General features: G+C 43.0%; 3 protein-coding genes across 3 annotated transcripts in view; all 3 read right to left on the minus strand.

Annotated features, from left to right (window-relative positions):
• Positions 1–348: 348 nt before the first annotated feature.
• On the minus strand, positions 349–5,557 carry LOC116472921 (transmembrane protein-like). The gene is made up of 2 exons (XM_032160191.2): positions 2,044–5,557; positions 349–1,893 (listed from the first exon to the last, which is right to left on the minus strand). The coding sequence occupies exon 2, from the start codon at positions 1,884–1,886 to the stop codon at positions 1,149–1,151; it is 738 nt and encodes a 245-aa protein (XP_032016082.1). The 5' UTR covers positions 1,887–1,893; positions 2,044–5,557; the 3' UTR covers positions 349–1,148.
• Positions 5,558–5,639: 82 nt separating this feature from the next.
• TMEM35B (transmembrane protein 35B) lies at positions 5,640–8,955 on the minus strand. The gene is made up of 3 exons (XM_032160192.2): positions 8,809–8,955; positions 7,394–7,574; positions 5,640–6,219 (listed from the first exon to the last, which is right to left on the minus strand). The coding sequence occupies exons 1-3, from the start codon at positions 8,911–8,913 to the stop codon at positions 6,044–6,046; spliced, it is 462 nt and encodes a 153-aa protein (XP_032016083.1). The 5' UTR covers positions 8,914–8,955; the 3' UTR covers positions 5,640–6,043.
• Positions 8,956–10,595: 1,640 nt separating this feature from the next.
• The window catches only part of ZMYM6 (zinc finger MYM-type containing 6), a 48,660-nt gene continuing 35,799 nt past the window's right edge, over positions 10,596–23,456 (minus strand). The window contains exons 13-14 of the mRNA XM_032159176.2: positions 16,189–16,342; positions 10,596–12,549 (exon numbers count right to left, since the gene is read on the minus strand). Coding sequence (XP_032015067.1) covers positions 10,718–12,549; positions 16,189–16,342 — 1,986 coding nt within the window. The 3' untranslated portion in view covers positions 10,596–10,717. The remainder of the gene's footprint in view (positions 12,550–16,188; positions 16,343–23,456) is intronic.

The following is a 23,456-nucleotide window of genomic DNA, read 5'->3' on the forward strand; positions in this document are numbered from 1 at the left end:
TGAAAGAGTCTGGAGGCAGCAGGCATTGGATCTCCAGCAGCCTGGATCTCCAGCTTACTTACCACCAAGTCTTGGTACAGTGGAGGTGATGGCAGAACTGCAAGTATCCAGCAACAGCAGAAGGAGGCAGTCATCAGGACTGGGCTAGGAATGCATGGTGGGGGGTAGGTAAGACAAGCTTGGAGAATCTCAGAAACACTTGAGGAAAAGCTATCAGAGACTGGAATGTCTGAGTGAGTACTTAAGCAATTTAAATTAATGATATTCAGTTTTCACTCACTCATCTGATACACTGAGCTCTTATTATATGCAAGGCACAGTACCAACCACAGGAGATACAGCAGTGAGCAAGGTAAACACGGAATTTATTAAGTTGAGTTGGGTGGAAATAAAATTTCCAATATTCAACTTTTGGGGACTTATACAAATGATAATTTTTTATGGGTCAACATGAATGCATTCTGGCAAGAGAGGAAGAAAACAACAACAACGCATTACCCAATTAGTTGCTTGATTACAATTTTGAAAAGAGTTATCAAAGAGCAATCCGATCTGATTCAGTCACGTGTGTATGTGTGTGTGTGTTGCCAGCCAAGAAAAGCTTCACTATAAGGAGTTGCTTTAGAGGAAGTGAGGGTGAAAAAGAACTAACTTAGTGAAAGAGAGGAACAGAGATCATTCCTGGCCAAGTCAGGTGCAAAGGCCGTGAAGGGTAGGAGACTGGCATTTTCCCGGGCCTGAGAAGAAGGTGACTGCCTGCAGGGAGACGCAAGGGTGATGGGACAAGGTCTGGAGAGAAGGGGGAGCCAAATCAGACAGGGCCTTGTAGGCCATGATAAGGACTTTGGGTTTTATCCCAAGAGGTTTAAAAAAACACAGTGGCATATTATTTGTATCCAAAAGCTGGCAACATCAGGGAACATTCGGGTTACAAAGAATGTTCTATGTCCTTGGTACAGATGAGCCCGGAGGTTCACAGCTACAGGGGCAGTATGTGGTTGCGTCAGGATTAGAATCTAGGTCTTTCCAAAGAGCTTTCTCCACCCTGGATGCCACTGGGAGGGTGACAGGGGGGTGAGACAGGAGGGGAGGCCAGGAGACTCTCCAGGAGGAGGCCAAGGAGGCCCCATGCACCCTGGGCTCCCCCTTCACCGGGGGCAGCTCAGTGCCCAGCAGCAGTCCTGGTGGAAGCGGCGCACGAAGCAGCAGCAGATGAGTGGGTCCAGGCAGCTGTTGAGGCTCAGCAGCGCCAGGCTGAGGGTGTGCAGGATGTCGAGCGTGGAGGCGGCGCGACACCAGTCTCCGTCGTCGTCTCGCCTGGCCACCCAGGGCGCCAGCAGCAGGTGGTAGGGCGCCAGACTGAGGGCGAAGACCAGCAGGAACCCCAGGACCATGGTCTTGGCCGCGCGCCTGTGCGCGCCCGCGGTAGCAGGGCCCGGGCCCGAGGGCGCCTTGAGCGCCCGCACCAGGCTCACGTAGGCCGCGAGCACCAGCAGGAAGGCGGCCGCGAAGAAGGCCACCGTGGCGGAGGCCAGCCCCGAGCTTGCCCAGCGGTGCTCCAGGCAGGGAGGGGCCAGGCCCGCCAGCCAGGCGAAGGCGCAGGCAGCGCGTGCCGGGCGCCGGCGGCACAGGGCCAGGCCCAGGTAGTAGGTGAGCCACAGCTGCAGCGTGAGCGTGAAGAGCTCATCGACCAGGGCCAGGCTGAACAGGTAGAGAAGCAGGGCCTGGCCCAGGCGCCCGCCGCTGCGGATGAACATTGCCAGGGCCACCACGTTGGCTGGCAGCCCCAGGCCCAGCGCCAAGGCATAGGCCGCGGGCACCACGACGAAGCGAGCAGGGTCATCCCAGAGGCTGCAGCCGCCAACACCCCCAACACTGCTGTTCATCTCTGACCTTGAAGTGGCAGAAGAAAGGTTACTGCGGAGGCTAGCCACAAAAGCAGCCCCCATTCCACCTTCTCCCACCCCAGTCTCCTCTTCTTCAGCCCTTGCTGGGAGGGGACACTAGAGGCAGAGTCCATGTGAGAGGGAATGAAGACCGAACCCGGCCAGCAGCTGCTGAGAGGAGGGGATGGACTCCAGAGTTTTTGGTGACAAGCTGTGGGAAGCGAGGAAGCGGCAGGAGTCCTAGATAACTTGGAAATTTCCAACCTTAGTGACTGAGAAGGTAGAGGTGCCCCTCACAGATGGAGTATGGTTCATACATGTTGGGGCGCAGACCTGTGCAATAAACCCACATAGGGCTGAGCCAACAGGGGGTTCTGGAGAAACAGGCTGAAATATAAAGAAGAGGCCTTTCCAGAAAAAGCCCCAATCCCACCCCCACCCCCCCGCCCCCATCCCTGTGCCACCCAGATGAGAAGCATGGATGGAGGAATGGGCTTGTGGAGCGGGGATACACAGGACAGGCCTATGCACACTGACCTCGGACTTGCCTTGGTGAAGGTCCTCTCCTAGAGAGGTGCCCCAGCGCTTGCCTGGAGCACCCTTGGCTGGGCTGAAAAGCTTTTGCCACTCTCAAGCCTTCCATCCTGTTTCCTCCCCCCTCACTTTTTGACCACAAAGAGGTCCTGGTTCAGACTCAAACCTCTGCACAGAAAAGCAAAAAGTGCACAGACCCAGCAATCAGGCAGATTCTAGATAACACACATCTATTTGCCATGTGACCTTGGGCAAATTACTCAGCTTCACTGAGCCTGTCTTTGCTGCAGTAAAATGGAGATTAAAATACCTACCTCACAAGGTTGTTGGGAGGATTATGAGAAAACATAAGTAAAACTGAGCCCTGTGGCTGACACTGGGGAGATACTTCATTACTGTTAGTTCCCTTCCCTTCTAGGCAGCACATAGATAAATGTGTACACTCACACAGGCACACACAGTGTGTCAGAGACACAGACACCTCAGGCACACAAAACAACACAAAAACATCTGGGCATACTCCTACCCTCTTCCCAAGGGAGTAAGTGCACAAACCAATGTCCTGTTACTATTTGTGACACACTTTCACACACCCGGGCTGTCCTAAAACTCAGTTCTTCCAAAATCTGGATTTTTGCCTTTGAGCATCTCAGACTCCAATCCTTTCTGAGACCCTGGGTAACTGTATTTCCTTTCCCACCTTCCTCTATTCTGTTCTCCATGCCTGTAGCCCCACCCTGACCCATCCCCTGACATCCTACCAGACTGTTCCTTTCTTACCTCTTGCTATAATGGCTGCTGGAGTTCTTTCTGGGGTCCTGACTTTAAGCATCTGAGACAGGGGAGAATCCCCTCCCACCCACACATCTCAGACCCTCCCATCGGCCAGCTAATCCCAAGAAACGACATGAAGAATGGGTCTGACAGCTGGAAGGGCTGCAGCCCACCTGTGGCAGCTATGAGCTGGGTTTTTGGGGCTGCAGTAGGGCCCCAAGGGAAGGGAGTGTCATCGGAGGACAAGAAAGCCTTCAGCACAGGGAGGGAGATAAAAATGTATTAGGAAGGGCAGGCAGCTGAACGTCATCGTGCTGAGCTGACCTAGATTTAGGCTGTAGTTTGGGGGTCACATTTCCTGAGGCCTGGCTTCTCCTTGGGCTGCTAAGGAGGCACTGGTTGGGCTCAAGATCCTCCTGCTGCTGTCAATCCCAACTGCTTGTACACACCAGCTGCCCAGCCTACTCCTCTAGCACCCTGACTTTCCTGCAGCTGCTGGGCAGTCCTACAGCCAAGCTTGGGGGGCCCAGTAGTTGCTTATCAGCCTACAGACCCAGACTTGGTAAACAGGAGCCCTCAATCTAATGCTAGCTGCGAGAGGTTTTACTCAAAGTCCATCCTGGCAGGAGACGGGCTGGCGGTGGCATCCTGGAAGGGGTGGAGAAAGTATAAGGCCAGGATCCTCGGGGCTCCAGGCTCTACTTTCATGGGCTTCAAAATTTCCAAGCAAGATGGGCACAGTGGCTAATGCCTGTAACCCCAGCACTTTGGGAGGCCGAGGCAGGCGGATCACCTGAGGTCAGGAGTTCGAGACCAGCCTGGCCAACATGGTGAAACCCCATCTCAAAAAAAAAAAAAAATTCCAATCAGAGGGGAAATGCTGAGAAAGCAGTGCCATCCCTGTCCATTTTCAGCTTTGGCAGCTGGTTCAGTGAAAAGTTTGGGTTCTGGAATCAATTAGGCCTTAGTTCTAGTTCCAGGTCTGATATATAGGCACTTAAGCTTTCCAAATGCATTTTCTCATCTGTAAAACAAATCAATATTTAATAATGGCTAGCATTTACTGAACATTTACTATGTGCCAGGCTATGAAATAGTTACTATCATTATCTATAGTTTTCAAATAAGCTAGTAAGTGACAGAAACCAATGTCTACCCCTCTTCTTCCTTGCTGACCAGTGTGGGTAAATCTTAGTCTAAGTCCATCATGGGAATTCCATTCTCCTGCCAGTGATTAGGAATGGAAATGGGACATAGCTCTGCCCAGTGAGCTCTGTGGGAAAATCTAGGGTCTTCTAAGGTACCCTTCCTCTCTTTTCACCTTCAGTATTATAGCAAATGCACTGTCTGGAGCTGCTGCAGCTATTTCGCAACTCTGAGGGCAACAGCCAATACACTGAAAGCAGCAGAGCAGAAAGTTTAAAGAATGTTGATTCTTGATGCCATCTTTAGGCAAACTGACCAACATTGAAACTGAAGTGGTTATCTCTGGACCTCTTACATGAGAGAAAAGGTTTCCTTATTGTTTTGACACTACCATTTATTTAGTGTAATCTATCTATCCTTACTATAGGCAGACTACACCACTACGCTTTCAGACTCAAGAAGAAAAAATCCAACTGAGAGTGTCACCTTGCCTGAGGTTCACACTAGTCAGAATGGGAATTAGCATTTTGTAGTGAACATGAAATGGAGTAATAGAGACTTCTTTTCCACCCTCAAAGCAATCTGTAGGCTGATAGCTAGAATATTTGCATAAATCAGTGAACTGTTTCTCACTATAGTCCCTCATGGGAGGTACATCACTTCCCAAAAGCCCACAGCCCTGCCAACCTAAGATACAGATGGTGGTGACATAATAGCAGGTGCCATAATGTGTTGTCCACTTTTCCCCTGAGAACTGTCACACATATGCACCCTTCCTACCCCCAAGGACCTCTGGGATTCCTCCCAGGCTTTGGGCCTCGATGTACCATTCAGCATTTCATGGAGTTGGCTGTCCCTCACCTCCACGTAGGTGTCAAGGAGCACTGGACTGGGTGCCACAGATCACCACCAGAGCTTGATTTCAGGTCCTGTCAAATGACTCACTGCCTACCTGTTAGCTCTGCACATCTAATATGTCAGAGAAAAAAAGGAGTGGGAGGGAATCTCTAATGTGTCTCAAAGGGCATAGGCAGAAGCAAGTACTTAAGCTCTGCATACAGAACCTGTACGTTTTAAATATGTATTAAAAACCTTAAAAACATGCATGTGTTTTGAACCAGCACCCTCACTTCTAGGGGAAGAAAATAAGTACGTAAAAGTGATTTACTGTGAGGCTTACGATAGCAAAAAATTGAGAATAACCCAAATGTTCCTCATGGGGGATTAAATACATTATACTACATCCTTACAATGGAATACTATGCAGCCATTAACAGCAATGAGGCAAAAGAGACATGAAACAGTGTTATAGTTTATAAGGTTTTAAAAGGAAGGAATAAAATAGGATATATGGTTTTTCATTTAAAAAAATATGTATCTGTTTAAAGGCACAGAAAAAGGTTCAGAGGTATACTTACACCAAGGCATTAAAAGTGGTTATTTGGGGCATCAGAATTTTGGTTGATTTAAATTTCTTTTCTGCTTATTTTGTATTTTCATAAGACATGAGGAATGTTAATATGCATAACATGTACTCCTCACAAAATAGTAAAGCTAAAAAGAGAAAGCAGGGCCAGGTAGACAAAATGTCTCTTTCAACACTGGCTGACCCTGGATATTATACTGATAACAAGATGATAAGACTCTGTGTTCTACCATGTTCCTGCTGTGACAGCTGCATGGCATAAAGAGGCAGAGATGCTCTACTTCCAGGATTCCTTGAATGTACTTAGAGTCTTCTTCCTAGTGGGTCTGACCACCTTCTTAGTCTGGGCTAAGAGCTGGCCGACATTCAGCAGCAGCAGGAACCCCAGGCAGATGATGGCCGGGATACAGGTGCTTAGTGACTCTTTTAGAGCTGCCAAGGTGAAGATAGCCCCTGGAATGGAAAGTGAGGTCCCTGAGGCTCCTTGGGAGAACCCAGGAGATCCAGGAGTTCAGGACTCTCCTGTTTAGGCTGACCCACTCCAGCCCAAGCCCTCCCATTAAACACCCCCACCATTCCCAACGCACATTCCCAAAACTAGCGGCATTCATCTCTAGCCTCCTGGAGAAAGCAGGACCAGGAAATTAGAAGCCTCTTCAACAACAGTAGCAGTGGCAACAGTTGCCCCTCTCAGAGGACAAGAAAGAAACAGAAATGACCCAGCCAAATAGGGCAGTGGCTAGAGTAGATAGATTTTAGAAAAAAAATCTCCCTGATCCTTCCCCCCGCCTTTTTTTTTTTTTTTTTTTTTGAGGCAGAGTCTTGCTCTGTCACCCAGGCTGGAGTGCAATGGCTGTCTTTGTACACCAGCAGTTCCTGTGGGCAGAGCTACTTGAGGGAGACTCCCTAGGGAAATTCTCTGCCTTCCTGTTCAAGGTTCTCCAGCTTCCCTGCTCTCTACACCAACCTGCCAGACACATGCATCAAATGGCAGCTGCTCCTCCATCCCCTCATCCCAGGAGTGGATGTGTGGAGGAAGGAGCAGAGGCGCTGAGCTTGCAATACATCTTCACAAGGGAATACTATGCAGCCATTAGAATTGAGGAGGTAGAAGGTACACTTAACATGTGATAATGTTCTAGCATATTAAGTTTAAAAAGTACCTGTGCTAGGCCGGGCGCGGTGGCTCACACCTGTAATCCCAGCACTTTGGGAGGCCGAGGCAGGCAGATCACGAGGTCAGGAGATCAAGACCATCCTGGCTAACATGGTGAAACCCTGTCTCTACTAAAAATACAAAAAAATTAGTCGGGCGCCGTGGTAGGCGCCTGTGGTCCCAGCTACTCGGGAGGCTGAGGCAGGAGAATGGTGTGAACCCGGGAGGCAGAGGTTGCAGTAAGCAGAGACAGCGCCACTGCAGTCCGGCCTGGACGAAAGAGCGAGACTCCATCTCAAAAAAAAAAAAAAGTGCCTGTGCTAGTTTGAAGACCATGGAAACTGGTAGAGCAGGAAGTGCTCTTGATCCCAGAGAAAAAAGAAGGGTGGCAACAGTAAGGGGGAACAGCCTGGTCTTTCCATCATCCTCCCCCAGAAGACCCCATTTTCTCAGGTCAGTTGGCCCCCTTACCCATCATGAGCAGAATCAAGAACAAGTTACTGATCTCTTGCAGCAGCGGTGGGCCCATGACCAGCAGCAACCCAGCCAGCAGTTCCAGAAAGCCCACAGCTATTTGGTAGTTCAGGGGATCTGGCTGGTAGCCAAATACCTTCAGCGGGAACACCTCAGCAAACTGCACGAACAGGGTGTTCTAGGGGTGGCAAGGAATGCCCGTCAGCCTCATGCTCACCAAGGATGAGCTCCCCAGATGCTCTATGGCATGTCTATGCCTGTGCCCTCAACTCCCCAGAGAAAAGAACTAGTCAGGTCCAGGCCTGAGGTCAGCCTAGAGAGGAGAGGGCTGCCCTGTGGTGCTGAGCTTTGGATCAGGAACCAGGCTCCATGCTCCAAGTGGTACTGAGATTGATTTTCTCACTAGATCTCTCAAGAGATGACAACCCAGCCCCAAATCCCAGGAGGAAGGGGCTGGGCTTGGCTCCCTAGTGCCAAGGCCTGGGGAATTCCACAGTTTCCTTCTTTGTGCTTGGCCTGGTTTCTCTTAAGGCTGCTGTACAGGGAATATTTGGAGGTGGGGCAGTTAGGTGGGCTCAAAGTGACTCTTCTTGTCAAGGCAGGTCCTCCCCTGAGCCAAATGACAACTTCATCCTTACTTTTGGGGTTACTTTTTCCTGTTCCCACTCCTCAGCTCTACCTCCCCTCCTCAGCTCTGCCGAGAAGCAGCTCTAAGCTTTCTGTCTCTGGGGATGTATCCAGGCGTTGGAGAGAGATGCCAGCAGGGGTCTACAAGTCTGGCTCCTTTGAGGGACTAGGGAGATGGATGAACAGGACATGAAAGCTTTCCCATGAGTCTGGAACTAGACAGAAGGCTGAAAGACGACTTCAGGGCTTCCCTCTCAGGCTTCCGAGAGAGGCTTCCCTCCCTGGGCTCCGAGTTAAGAGTGTCTAGTTTGTGTCCTGCTTCCTGACTAGATGTGCAACCTTTAGCAGATATACTTGCTCTTCAGGGCAGGCTTCCTTCCCTGCAAAGCCAGGATTACTACACCCCAACCCCACGAACCTCCCAAAAACTGAAGCAAACGGCGAAAAGAGGGAAGAGAGCGGGGAGTGAGCTCATTTTCCCACCGCATCATCCTCCCCTAGGGTCCGGGGGAGTGGGGGGGACCTCCTAAGGCTCTAGATTTGCCTGGGGCCACCAATGCTCAGCAGGAAGGGGAGGTTCCGTCTAGGGAAGATCCAGAGAACTCGAGGAACTCCCCAGGCAGGACCTGCGCCTCAGTCGAAAGCCAGGCGCTTTCCCCAGCTCCAGCTGAGCCTCGGAAGCCCGAAGGCGGCCTGCTGGGCCGGGGGCGAGGAGCGGCAGGGCGGAGCACACGCCGCCGCGGGCCCGATCCCCGGCCGCCCGCCCGCCCGCCCGCGCCGCTCACCATCCGCTCCGAAACTGGAGCCGAGATCTCCGAGAGCTTGGCCAACCCCGCCAGCGCGAAGAAGCCGCCCAGCAGTACACGCAGCACTGACAGCAGGAGCGCCATGGCCGCGCTCCCCCCACCGTGGGTTGGCCCCGCCGAAAACCCGCCCCTGCCGCCGGCTCATTTCCTCCCTCCCCGGGGCAGCCGGAAGACTCTCGCCTGAGGTACCGTCCCCCGCCCTCCAGGGGGTCGCGAGGCTGCAGCACTGGGGCAGTGCGCCCCCATCTTACAGGTGGGGACACTTAAGGACCACTGGCTCGTAACTGACTTAAACTGGCACCTTTGGATTCAAGGAGTGTTTCCCAGCCAATACGGAGTGCTGGCAGACACGGGTGGGTGTCTGGGTGCGGCTCAGCTACCATCAAAAGACCCCGGGCTTTCTTCCTGCCTGTGCCACACTAGCTGTGGGATCTGAGCTGCCACCCAACCCCAAAGGGCCTCAGTATCTGCATCTGTGTATGGGGATAACTCAGTTCTCCAGAGTTTGTAACAGGCCTAGCACAGTGCCTGCACATGTAAGAGCTCAGAAAGTTATTTGTAAATTAGTAAATTAATTTATAAATTTGTAATAAATCAATAACCATAATTATTAAATAAGTCTCTTTTCTATCTTTGCCTGAGATATCTTTTCCCTCTAATTTATCTCGGCTGACAATGAAATGTGAAATGTGTTTGAAAATTCAGATACTTGCAGCCATGGATAGAGAGGCTTTCACTGAACCAAGCCCTACAGTCCACTCCTGGCCCAGTTGCCCTTACCTGGAAATCTGTCTAAAGCTGGGATGGGCAAACCATGGGCCAAATTTGGCCAGATGTATGATTTTTTTCCATGCTTCTCCCCTTCCCCCAAGCTAATAATGTTTGTTTACATTTTTTATGATAAAAACATTTTTTAAAGAAGCTCATGTGACATAGGAAAATTATATGAAATTCATATTTCAGTGTTCACGAATAAGTTTTATTTAAACACAGCCACACTCATCTGCATATTGTCTATGGCTGCTTTTGCATTGCAACTGCAGAATTGAGTAGTTGTGACAGTATGGCCTGCAAAGCTGAAAATATTTACTATCTGGCTCTTTATTTTAAAAGTTTGCTAAGCCTGGTATATGGGGCCAGAAAGGCCCCAAGCAGGGGTCTCAAACCCCCCTGCTGCTTCCATTTATAGTTACCCAAGCTGCTTAGATCTATCTTTTTCCAGCTGGGCACGGTGGCTCACACTTGTAATCTCAGCACTTTGGGAGGCCGAGGCAGGTGGATCACTTGAGGTCAGGAGTTTGAGACAGCCTGACCAACATGGTGAAACCCCGTCTCTACTAAAAAAATATAATAGGCATGGTGGCACATGCCTGTAACCCCAGCTACTTGGAAGGCTGAGACAGGAGAATTGTTTGAACCCAGGAGGCAGAGGTTCCAGTGAGCCGAGATCATGCCATTGCACTCCAGCCTGAGCAACAAGAGCAAAACTCCATCTCAAAAAAAAATCTATCTTTTCCACCTACTCACAACCTTGCAGGGGTAAGTAGCTGGTTGGCTGGAAGACTGAAATGTTCCACTTGCTTCTAAAGGCCAAGCTGTTTCAACATCCAGGTTGTGCTGTTACATTATAAACTGGGCTTCTCATTACCTGCAGTCTTTGTCACTAATCCAAATTTAATGAAATAACTAAATTTTCTACCCTGGATTATAATTATACATAATTATTTATAAAAATCATAATTATTAAATTCCTCAACAAAAAGGGAAAAATTATTAAAACATTTAATCAGTGAAAACACAAATCCACATTAGGAAATTATCTTTTAGGATACTTACACAAAACTTAACACAAGATTATTGACGTCACTGTTAAGCAATGTGCATATTGCTACTCTTTCTCCTTCACTAATTTTTCTATCCTTGGAATTAAAGATGTGACTGCAAGTCTTAGGGCAGGGCCAGAAACCAACAGATTTTTTTGTTTTGACTCAGTCAAAGCTGAAAAGGCAGCATCACATAAATAAACGGTTGAAAAGGGTAATAAAAATTTCATTGCCCTTTCATGGAGTTCTGGGTAACTTGTCTTTGCATTTATCCAAAACTGAGTTACAGACACTGATTTAAATAGTGATTGTAATCCTAAATCTGAAGATAGCTGTGTTAGCTTTTCTTCTTCGAAGTCGGTGAGATTATTATTTTGGTGATTCATAAAAGGGTGAATTATCCACAAATTTCCTGAACGCAAGTCTTGTTCTGGTGGAAAACAGTCACTGAACACTTGAGAAAGTCCTTCCAGGTGCTCAAAAATAATCCTTGTGATCTCTGTCATATTTAAGCCTGATGAATTTGAGAATTCAGAAAATGAAGGGAACATGTCATAATCATTCTCTTGTGTGCGCTTCAACCACATTTTTAACTTTCTCTTAAATACATCAATTTTATTACACAAATTGAAGAAAGTAGTCAAAGTTCCTTGGAGACTTAAATTTAATTCATTTATAAGTGAAAATATATCTGATAAGTAGGCCAGCTTTGCAACCCATTCCTCATCATGAAAATACTTGGCCAAATCTGAATGCTTTTGACTTAAAAATATTTCAATCTCATGTCGTAATTCAAATAATCTTTTTAACATTCTCCCTCTTGATATCCAACGTACTTCAGCATGAAGTGGTAAACTCACATGCTCAGATCCCACCTCTTCACACAAAATTGTTAACATACGTGAATTTAATGCATTGCTCTTTATAAAACTTAAAATTTGTGCTGACTGCAAAAGAATTTTATGTAAACATGGAGACAACTTTTCTGTCACTAAACGTTCACGGTGAATAAAACAATGTGTAAATGCCGCTGTATTCATGGCAACTTCTTGAATTTTTGCTTTTAAACCAGAATACCTGCCAGTCATGCTTGCAGCCCCATCGGTACAGAGACCAACACAATGTTTCCAATTCAGAGATTTACTATCAATATATCTATTTATTAGTTCAAATATTTCAAAACCAGTTATTTGAGTAGGCATTTCAATGCAAAATAATAATTCTTCTTTTACATCACGACAATCATAATCAATGAAACGAATATAGCACAAAAGAAGTGTGATATTTGAGATTTCTGATGACTCATCTATCTGAAGGGCAAACCACTTTGACTCTCTGACCTTTTGAATCAGCTGGTCTTCAATGTCTGCAGATAGTTCATCAATCCTGTGTTGAATTGTAACATTAGAAAGTGGAATAGTTTTCATTTTGTCTCCAGCACTTGAACCCAAAACTTCTGAACACATTTCTACTAAATATGGTTTAATTAATTCTTCAGCAATGGAGAATGGCTTCTTGCTTGCAGCAGTTTGGAAAGCAATTAAATAAGAAGCTTTCACAAGTGACTTTTCAACTAGTAAACACTTTTTTAAAGAACTATTTTGACATTCCATTTCTAGAGATTTTTGTTCAAAAAAATCTACTGGTTTGTTTTCTAATTCTGAATGTTTTGTCTTCAAATGATGAGAAAGATTTGCTGGCTTCATGTTTTCACTGGGTAAGATCTCTCCACAAATGACACACTGTGGCCTTGGTGAACTTTCTTTTGATCCAGGACAGATAATAAAACCAACTTTTAAATATTCTGTATCGTACGTCTGGAAAAAACCTAATCTTTTTTTCTTTGAAGGTGGAGAATCAAGTTCTGCATCATTTTTTTCATTAGGCATAGGTAAATCTGAATGAAATATTTGAATCAGTTATTTTCAAGAATAAATAAGCAATGTTCTTTATGTATCTCCCCACATATTTAAAATTCATATTTTGTTACTATTTCTATTTATCAAAAGAATGCACTGGTAAAAGTTTAAGCACAAATCATAATACTTCCAATGATGCTACTGAAAACTGAATTTCTCCTTTGCCCAAAGCTTGATCACTAGGTATAATAAAACTGTAGGATGTGGTACATGTACAAGTAATCCCAAGCACATAATAGGTTACTGAAATTAGGGCTGAAGACCATGGTACACATCAAATTGACAATAAACTTTTTGGCTGAGCAGGGTGGCTCACACCTATAATCCCAGTGCTTTGGGACGCCAAGGTGGGTGGGTCACTTGAGCCCTGGAGTTAGAGACCAGCCTGGGCAACATGGCAAAACTCCATCTCTACATTAAAAAAAAAAAAAAAACAAGAAAAGAAAAAAAATTGGCTGGATGCAATGGCACACACCTATAGTCCCAGCTACTTGGGTAGCTAAAGCAAGAGGATTGCCTGAGCCCAGGAGGTTGAGGCTGCAGAGAGCCATGATCACACCACTGCACTCTTGAGACTGTGTCTCAAAAAAAAAAAAAAAAAAAAAAAAAGAATAAATTTTTTATTGGTGAGTGACACTGGTGTCAAAAAAATTTTTTAAAGAAAAAGAAAAAAAAGGCCAGGCATGGGGCTCACACCTGTAATCCCAGCACTTTGGGGGGCCGAGGCAGGCAGATCACCTGAGGTCAGCAGTTCGAGACCAGCCAGGCCAACATGGTGAAACCCCATCTCTACTAAAAACACAAAATTAGCCAGGCATGGTGGTACACGCCTATAATCCCAGCTACTTGAGAGGCTGAGGCAGGAGAATCCCTTGAACCCGGGAGGTGGAGGTTGCAATGTGCCAAGATCATGTCATTGCACTCCAGCCTGGGAGACAAGAGTGAAACTCCAACTCAAAAAAAAAGAAAGAAAAGGAAGAAAAAGAGAAAGAAAAATAATGTTTTACTTTCAAACAATCCAGAAAAAAAAAACAAATATTGTAAAAAAGTTAACATTTCATTAATCTGGATGAAGAGTATACTAGTGCTGACTATACTGTATATTCAACCTTTCTGAATTTTGATACTCAGTGTCAGTGAGGTTGTAGAGAAATGGATCCTCCTGAACACTGCTGGTTGGAACATACATTGATGTAACTTTTCAGGAGGGCAATTTAGGCAACAGGTATCAAAAGCCTTAAGAATAGATGATAGGCTAGGCACGGTGGCTCACGCTTGTAATCCCAGCACTTTGGGAAGCTGAGGCGGGCGGATCATGAGGTCAGGAGTTTGAGACCAGTGTGGCCAACACTGTGAAACCCTGTCTCTACTAAAAATACAAAAAAAAATTAGCTGGGCATGGTGGCAGGTGCCTGTAATCCTAGCTACTCGGGAGGCTGAGGCAGGAGAATCGCTTGAACCTGATAGGTGGAGGCTGCAGTGAGCCAAGATCACGCCACTGCACTCCAGCCTGGGCGACAGAGATAGACTCTGTCTCAAAAAAAAAAAAAAAAAACGATGATAGTCTTTGAATCAATAATTCCACTGATGAGGATATATCCTAAGGACATAATTAGGCAAGTGGACAAAGATCCGTTAACATAGCTTAACCCAACATTGCTTATAATACAAATATCTAAATTTCCAATCTTACAGAGTTGGTTATATCATATACACTGAAATCTATGTTAAGAATCTCATACCCAGGTAACAAATCTGCACATGTACTCCCTGAATAAAATAAAATAAAATAAAATAAAATAAAATAAAATTAAATTAAATTAAATTAAATTAAATTAAACATAATAAAATAAAAATTGGAAAAAAAGAATCTCAATGTATATTTAAATTTATATTGTTGTGGAATGATGTTTCCAATGCAATGTCAAATGAAAAAGCAATTTCGATTGCTAGAAAACAATTCGAGATTTATTCTTTTAAAAGAGACGGAGTTTCACTCTTGTTGCACAGCTTGGAGCACAATGGCGCGATCTCGGCTCACCGCAACCTCTACCTCCCAGGTTCAAGCGCTTCTCCTTCCTCAGCCTCCTGAGTAGCTGGGATTACAGTCATGTGCCACCATGCCCAGCTAATTTTGTATTTTTAGGAGAGATGGGGTTTCACTATGTTGGTCAGGCTGGTCTCAAACTCCTGACCTCAGGTGATCCGCCCATGTTGGCTTCCCAAAGTGCTGGGATTATAGGCATGAGCCACCGCGTCCAACCAACAATTCAGTATTTAATCTAGAACTCAAAACATAAACGCGCACACACACACAAACATACACACACACATACACACATATAGATGCCCACAGATCCTTTAGTACTCTCCATGTGTGAATGTGTATACAATATAAATTCAGGTACAAAGAATATATTGTTTTAATAGGAATATAAAATAAATTTCCTGAGGAAGGAAAACAGGATTCTGCTTGACTTCTACCAAAATAAAGGTACCCTACATAAAAACTTACTACTTGTTGACAGACTAAGCTTTTAAATATAGCATATTCTATGAAGTAAAATTATTATTAAAAACAAAAATCAGGCTGGGGCGGTGGCTCATGCCTGTAATCCCAGCACTTTGGGAGGCCGAGGCAGGCAGATCAACTGAGGTCAGGAGTTCAAAACCAGCCTGGTCAAAGTGATGAAACCCCGTCTCTATGAAAAATACAAAAATTAGCCGGGCATGGTGGCAGGCACCTCTAATCCCAGCTGCTCAGGAGGCTGAGACAGGAGAATCGCTTGAACCCAGGAGGCAGAGGTTACACGGAGCCAAGATTGCACTACTGCACTCCAGCCTGGGCAATAAGAGTGAAACTCCATCTCAAAAAAAAAAAAAAATCAATGCTTGAGGCACAGTAGACTATTAAAGCAATTGAAAATCTAAGGGTAGTGGAATTGAAAGTAATACTTTACAACTTTTTCAAGTAAAGCTCAAACAATTTTCATGGTCACCAATACCTCAGATAAGTTAATTGTACTGTTAGCAACTGACAACTGAATTCGCAGTATATAAGAAAAAAAACAGGTTAAATCATTAATGCTTTTAACTAAAACTGTATGTTAGTAATTATAATAGCTTGTTATAATAGCTGGTTATTAGTGTTAATAATTATGAAAGCAATAAATTATTCAAAGTATGTGATCCAAGAAAAGGAATGTTTTCACATTTAAGAATCTGTCGGCCGGGCACGGTGGCTCACGCTTGTAATCCCAGCACTTTGGGAGGCCGAGGCGGGCGGATCACGAGGTCAGGAGATCGAGACCACAGTGAAACCCCGTCTCTACTAAAAATACACAAAATTAGCCGGGCGTGGTGGCGGACGCCTGTAGTCCCAGCTACTCGGAGAGGCTGAGGCAGGAGAATGGCATGAACCCGGGAGGCGGAGCTTGCAGTGAGCCGAGATTGTGCCACTGCACTCCAGCCTGGGCGACAGAGCAAGACTCCGTCTCAAAAAAAAAAAAAAAAAAAAAAAAAGAATCTGTCAATTATTTTCTTTTCCTTTCTTAAAAAACAAAAACAAACAAGCCAGAAAACAAGCTTTGTACATGGGAACGCACAAGGATACATACCTGTCTGACATTCTTTGTGCTGTGTATGTGGTTTGCAAGAAGTGGCCTTGGTCTGCGTGACGGGTTTGCATGATATGCCTTTGTTCTTTAAAAGCCTGGAAGGCTGGGAAGATTGGGAACATGGAAATTTCATAGCATCTGCCTGTGTACTTTCCTAGTTAAAAGCAAATTCAGAAACCAAAGAAAGATTTTTTTTAGTACCTTATCACTGACTATAATTGCTATCAATTGAAAGTTGATATACATCAAGAGAAATATAATTCCTCTGAAAGAGTGGTTGCAATAAAAAAGTCACCTTGGAAAATACACACAGATTCCTACTTCTCCCAATCAGTATTAGTTCAATTTGTATATTTTAAAAAACATTTATAAATATAAATATAAACATTTATAAACTATAAATATAAAAATTATAAATATAATATATATTTTTAAAGTAAGTATGATCAATGAAAACAATTATTAATCTTGTTGATTAGGACAATTGGCTATTCAGAAAAATTAGATCCAACCTCAGACCATACACAAAAATATATTCCACATCAATTAAAGATCTCAGGAAAAAAAAAAAACTAAAGTCACCAGAGAACTTTCAAATAACCAGATTACAAAATATTCTTTTCCTTTTTTTTTTTTTTTTTTTTTTTTTTTGAGATGAAGTCTCACTCTGTCACCTAGGCTGGAGTACAGTGGCACAATCTCAGCTCACTGCAACCTTCGCCTCCCAGGTTCAAGCAATTCTTGTGCCTCAGCCTCCTGAGTAGCTGGGACCACAGGCGTGCGCCACCATGCCTGGCTAATTTTTTATATTTTTAGAAGAGATGGTGTTTCACCATGTTGGCCAGGCTGGTCTCAAACTCCTGACCTCGTGATCTGCCCACCTCGGCCTCCCAAAGTGCTGGGATTACAGGCATGAGCCACCACTCCTGACTGGGATCACAAAGTATTCTTAAATAAAACACAAAAGAGTAAATCAAAGTAGAAAAGACTGATATATTTGACTACCTCAAAATTTAAAACTGCTCAGATGATCCAGGATAATCTCTCTATTTTAAGGTTAGCTGATTAGGAACCCTAACTCACCTTTGCTACGTAATGTAACATATTCACAGATTCTGTGGACAAGGACATGGACATCTTTGGGGGGCTACTATTCTGCCTATCGTAATAAAGCTCTTAAAAAGTAAATTTTTTTTTTTTTTTTTTTTTTTTTGAGACAGTCTTGCTCTGTCACCCAGGCTAGAGTGCAGTGGCGTGATCTCGGCTCACTGCAACCTCCGCATACCGGGTTCACGCCATTCTCCTGCCTCAGCCTCCCGAGTAGCTGGGACTACAGGCACCTGCCACCACACCCAGCTAATTTTTTTTGTATTTTTAGTAGAGATGTGGTTTCACCGTGTTAGCCAGGATGGTCTCGATCTCCTGACCTCGTGATCCGCCCGCCTCAGCCTCCCAAAGTGCTGGGATTACAGGTGTGAGCCACCGCGCCGCGCCCGGCCAAAAAGTAAAATTTTTGAATCCAAAAAAAAAAACTTCTGTAAACAAAGGTCTTTATAAAACAAAGTTATAGGACAAACAACAGAGTGGAGGGATGTACTTAAAACATGTGTATTCACTCAATATTTATTTCCTGAATGTTTACTACAAGCCAGGCACTGTTCTAAGCCCTGGAGATACAGCAGAAAACAAGACAAAGTTCTGCTTGTATGAGCATTACATTCTAGAGGAAGACACAAAAAATAAACAAGTAAAACAAATAATATATAATTCTAGGTAGTGATAAGTGCGATGAGGAAAATAAAGTAGCGTGCAGGAATGGAGAGTGACGGTATGGAGGAAGGGCAATTCTGAAGTAAACATCTGAGCAGAGATCTTTTGAATTATTCAAAAGAGTAAGCCATGCAAAGGCCTAAAGTTAGAAGAGTCCAGGCAGGCAGACTATAGGTGCAAAAACCCTGAAGTAGGAGAAAACTTGGCATGCTTTAGGAACATCAACAAGAACAAGGCTGAAAGACAGTAAGCAAGGGGAGAATGATACATTTGGAGAGGTAGGCAGAAACTAAATTGTATAGGATCTGGAAGGTCTCACTTAAAAACAAAATTAGAATTGTATTTTAAATGTGATGGGAAGCCACTGGAGGTTATATTTAAATTTAACTTAAACAAAAGTAATACATGAACTCGGTGCAAAATTCAAAATGTATAGAAGTATTGCATTGGTACAAAAATAATTGTGGTTTTTGCAATTAAAGTAATATATACATGAATGACTGCCGTCCACCCAGACTCAACCTTGAACACAACCACTGTTCCCAGTTTCTTATACAGTTGTTCCCCCTTATCTGCCGGGAATATGTTCCAAGACCCCCAGTGGTTGCCTGAAACCATGGATCATACCGAACCCTATATATACATGTATATATGTGTATATGTACATATGTATATACATATATGTATATATGTATCTATGTATATGTATATATGTGTATGTGTGTATATATACATATGTATATGTGTGTATACATATGTGTGTATATACATATATACATATATATGTATACATATATCCATAATATATCCATAATATGGATACACATCCATATGTATATACGTATATATGTATACATATACATATATATATATATAATTCCAGGTAGTGATAAGTGCTAAGTGCTGTCTCTCTCTATATATACATATGTATATATGTATATAGAGTTGTGTATGATTCATGGTTTCAGGCAACCACTATGTTGCCTGAAATATGTATACAGGATTGTATACACATACACAATATATGTATATATGTTGTATATGTCTATATACACATACACAATATATGTATATATGTTGTATGTGTCTATATACACATCTATGCATATATGTTGTATGTGTCTATACACATCTATGCATATATGTTGTATGTCTATACACATCTATGCATATATGTTATACGTGCCTATATACACATCTATGCATATATGTTGCCTGTCTATATACACATCTATGCATATATGTTGCCTATATTGTCTATATACACATCTATGCATATGTTGCCTGTCTATATGCACATCTATCATATATGTTGCCTATATGTCTATATACACATCTATGCATATATGTTGCCTATGTCTATATACACATCTATGCATATATGTTGCCTATATGTCTATATACACATCTATGCATATGTTGCCTATATGTCTACACATCTATGCATATGTTGCCTATATGTCTATATACACATATATGTATATATGTTGCCTATATGTATATAGGGTTCTACATATATATACACACACACACTATGTTTTTTTCTATACATATATACCTACGATAAAGTTTTATTTATAAATTAGACATAGAGGTTAACTGTAACTACTAATTAAATAGAACAATTATAACAATATACTGTAATAAAAGTTATGTGAAGGTACTCTCAAAATATCTTAATGTGCTGTACTCATCCTTCTTCTTGTGACCTGATAACTGAGATGGCTACTGACTAGTGATGGGTAGTATACACAGTGTGGATATGCTAGACAAAGAGACGATTTACATCCCAGGCAGAATGGCATGAGATTTCATCATGCTACACAGAATGGCACACAATTTAAAACTTTTGAATTGTTCATTTCTGGAATTTTCCATTTAATATTTTCAAGCCACAGATAAGCGGTACTACTATATATCCTTCTAGAGATGGTGTATGTAATTAAACAAAGTTGCTTCTGACTACAAAGTGTAGCCTATTATTACCAAGATTCAGAACCTTGCTCTTGTCACTTAGCAAACTATCTTGGAGGTCCATTTACATAACATTGTATAAAGCTGCCCAATAACAGCTTGCATAGTATTCCATTATTAAATGTACCATAAGTAATCTGAAGAATCCCTGATGAACATATCTAGGATGTTATACATATTTTACTATTATAAACAATGCTACCATGAGTATCTTTAGACATAAATTAATTCCACATGTGCTAGTTTATCTACAGAATAAAGTCTTAGAAGTGTTGTTGGTGGGTCCCAAATACATAATGTTAGTTCTGATGGTACTGCCAAAATTGCTCTCCACAGACGTTGTATCAAATTATGTGACCATTATCAATAGATGTAGGCCTTGCCCAGTATCCTAGTCAATAGAGTATTACCAAACATTTTGTTATTTCTCAATGAGTGAAAAATTATTTTACTTTAGTGTAGTTAGCTATTTTTCACATGTAAGCATTATTGGTAGTCCCTCTTCTGTGAACTCTCTATTCATATTCATTACCACTTTCCTTCATCTTTTGAAAAAAAATTATATGCATATTTCTTTAACAGATATGCCAAAAAATTCAAAGATTCACATAATACACAATGAAAAAATAATTTTTCCTTTTAAAATTCTCCCCTAGTCATTCAATTATCCTTAGAGGCAACCACTATTACCCATTTATTAGTTGTCTTCCAGGGATAGTCTATACATATATACGTGTGTGTGTGTGTGTGTAGCACAAATGGCACCGTTACACAATTTTGTGTCTTTTTTCACTCATGATATTTGAGACTGCTCTATGTCTGTATATACTGAGCTGCCACATTCTTTTTTAACAACTGCACCATATTCCATTGTTATGGATATATACCTTGCTCAGTTTTAACTACAGCCTGAACAAGGCCACTGTGTATGCCTGCACAGCAACTCTACTTGCCAGGCCATATAAATAGGTGTGAAATTCAAAAAGGGTACATTTCAGACCCTGCCCATGTAGAGCTATTTTTTTCTAATTCACACAATAACTCAGAGTGAATACACCATGGCCCTGACCACTGGTGAAATTTAAATTAGGTTGTTTTCAAGCTTCTGCTACTATAAACAATGCTATGATTAAAATCCTTGTACATGATTCATTTCATAAATGTACAAAATGTATCTGAAAGATAAATTCCTAAAAATGGAGTTCCTGGGTAAATGGAAGTTAAAATTTTAACAGGTTCTACTAAATTGCCCTCTGCAGCACTTTTATCAATTTACACTCCTATTGGCAATAAGAATACCTTAGCAGTGTTATCCATCATTTTTCTTTGCCAATCTGATTAAGCCATAGTTCTAACCAGTATTTCTCTCATTTTGAAGTTAAATATCTTTGCATATGTTACTTTTGCCCATTTTCCTACTGGCATTTAAAATGATTCACAGAAGTTCCTTGGGGATTTTTTGTTTTTCTTTTTGTTTTTTTAGACAGTCTCGCTCTGTCACCCACACTGGAGTGCAGTGGCATGATCTCGGCTCACTGCAACCTGCGCCTCCCGGGATCAAGCAATTACTCGTGCCTTAGCCACCTGAGTAGCTGGGATTACAGGCATGTGCCGACATACCTGGCTAATTTTTGTATTTTTAGTAGAGATAGGGTTTCGCCATGTTGGCCAGGCTGGTCTTGAACTCCTGTCCTTAAGACATTTACCCACCTCGGCCTCCCAAAGTGTTGGAATTACAGGCATGAGCCACCGCACCTGGCCCATAGAAGCTCTTTACATATTAAAAAACACTAGATTTTTGTAACATGAGTTGTATGTAACCTTTTCATTTTGTCATTTGTCTTTTGATTTTAAAATACGGTTGAATTTCCCCACTGATTCTTTTATGGCTTCTGGGTTTTGTGACATATTTAGAAAGACTTCTACATGGTTAAAATTTTTTCCTATATTTTTCTGAGTACATACTTACAATTTCTTAAGTCTTTCTCCATCTGAACTTTATTTTGGTCTAAATTGTGAGGTGCAAATCTATATTTTCTTCCATGTGTCTACTCAGTTGTCACAGCATTATTTATTAAATAATCCATATTTTGCCTACTGATCTGAAATGCCACCTCTATCATTACTAAATTCCCATATATTAAATATATGTTTGGGCCAGGTGCTGTGGCTCAGGCCTGTAATCCCAGCACTTTGGGAGGCCGAGGTAGGTGGATCACAAGGTCAGGAGTTCAAGACCAACCTAGCCAGGATGGTGAAACCCTGTCTCTACTAAAAAATACAAAAATTAGCCGGGCATGGTGGCACACGCCTGTAATCCCAGCTACTCAGGAGGCTGAGGCAGAGAACTGCTTGAACTCGGGAGGCAGAGGTTGAAATGAGCCGAGATTGCACCACTGCGCTCCAGTCTGGGCGAGACTCCGTCTCAAAAAAAAAAAAAAAAAAAAAAAATGTTTGGACCTATTTCTGGATTTCTTTTCTACTGGGTTGTCTGTCTCTTCATGCACCAGTACCAATTGTTTTAACTACACAGCTTTATATCTGTAGTTTTCCTATAATTTCAATATGTGGAAACTAGCTCTTTGCCTCCTTTATTCTTTTCAGAATGTCATTGAAGGTTTTTGAGCAGAGGAATGACATGATCTGATTTGGGTTTTTAAAAGATCATTCTGGTAACAGTGTAGAGAAAAAACTGCAAAGGACAAAAATGGAAGCAGGAAGACAGATAGGTCACTGCAATAATCCAAAAGAATGATGATGCTCAGACTAAGGAGGTGGTAATGGAGGTGGTAAGAAGTAGGGATCACTGAAGAGAAGTCTGGAGGGATAAAAGGGTTCTGTTTTAGATATATTATTTGAGATGGCTGTTAATCATCTAAGTGTAAATGTCAAGTTGGCAGCTGGATACAGGAATCTGGAGCTTAAAGGTCGGGGTAAGAGAAATATACCTAAATAAATCTAGAAGGAATCAATCACCATCTAGGTGGTATTTAAAACCACAAGACTGGGCCAAAAGAAATGGCTCACACCTGTATCCCAGCATTTTGGGAGGCTGAGGCAGGAGGATGGCTTGAGTCCAGAAGTTTGAGACCAGCCTGGGCAACATAGCGAGACCTCATCTCTACTAAAAATGTACAAAGTTAGCCAGGCATAGTGGCATGCCGCTGTGGTCCCAACTACCAGAAGGCTGAGGTGGGAGGGTCTCTCAATCCCAGAAGGTGGCGGTTGCAGTGAGCTGAGATCATGCCACTGCACTCAAGACCCTGTCTCAATCAATCAGTAAATAAATAAACCACAGGACTGCATGAGTTCACTAAAAGTAACGTAGACTGAGAAAAGGGCCAAGTATGATGTCCCGGAAGTTGAATGAAGAAAGTATTTCAAGAAAGGAGGAAAGAGTGACTGTTAAATACAGTAAATTGACTACCAGATTTGGCAATATAAAGACTGATAGCAATATTGACAGGAACAGTCTCAGTGCAGTGTTGCAGACAAAAGCCTGACTGGAATGACCTAAGGAGAGA

Source organism: Hylobates moloch, unplaced genomic scaffold (assembly GCF_009828535.3).
Source record: "Hylobates moloch isolate HMO894 unplaced genomic scaffold, HMol_V3 SCAFFOLD_8, whole genome shotgun sequence".
NCBI classification, from domain to species: domain Eukaryota; kingdom Metazoa; phylum Chordata; class Mammalia; order Primates; family Hylobatidae; genus Hylobates; species Hylobates moloch.

Excerpts from the sequence above, each read along its gene's own strand:
- LOC116472921 (XM_032160191.2), bottom strand. The coding sequence starts at position 1,886 with ATGAACAGCAGTGTTGGGGGTGTTGGCGGCTGCAGCCTCTGGGATGAC.
- TMEM35B (XM_032160192.2), bottom strand. The coding sequence starts at position 8,913 with ATGGCGCTCCTGCTGTCAGTGCTGCGTGTACTGCTGGGCGGCTTCTTC. Across the intron at positions 7,575-8,808 it reads CTCCAGTTTCGGAGCGGATG|AACACCCTGTTCGTGCAGTT; the intron begins GTGAGCGGCGCG and ends TGCCACCCCTAG. Across the intron at positions 6,220-7,393 it reads CTTGATTCTGCTCATGATGG|GGGCTATCTTCACCTTGGCA; the intron begins GTAAGGGGGCCA and ends TTTCCATTCCAG.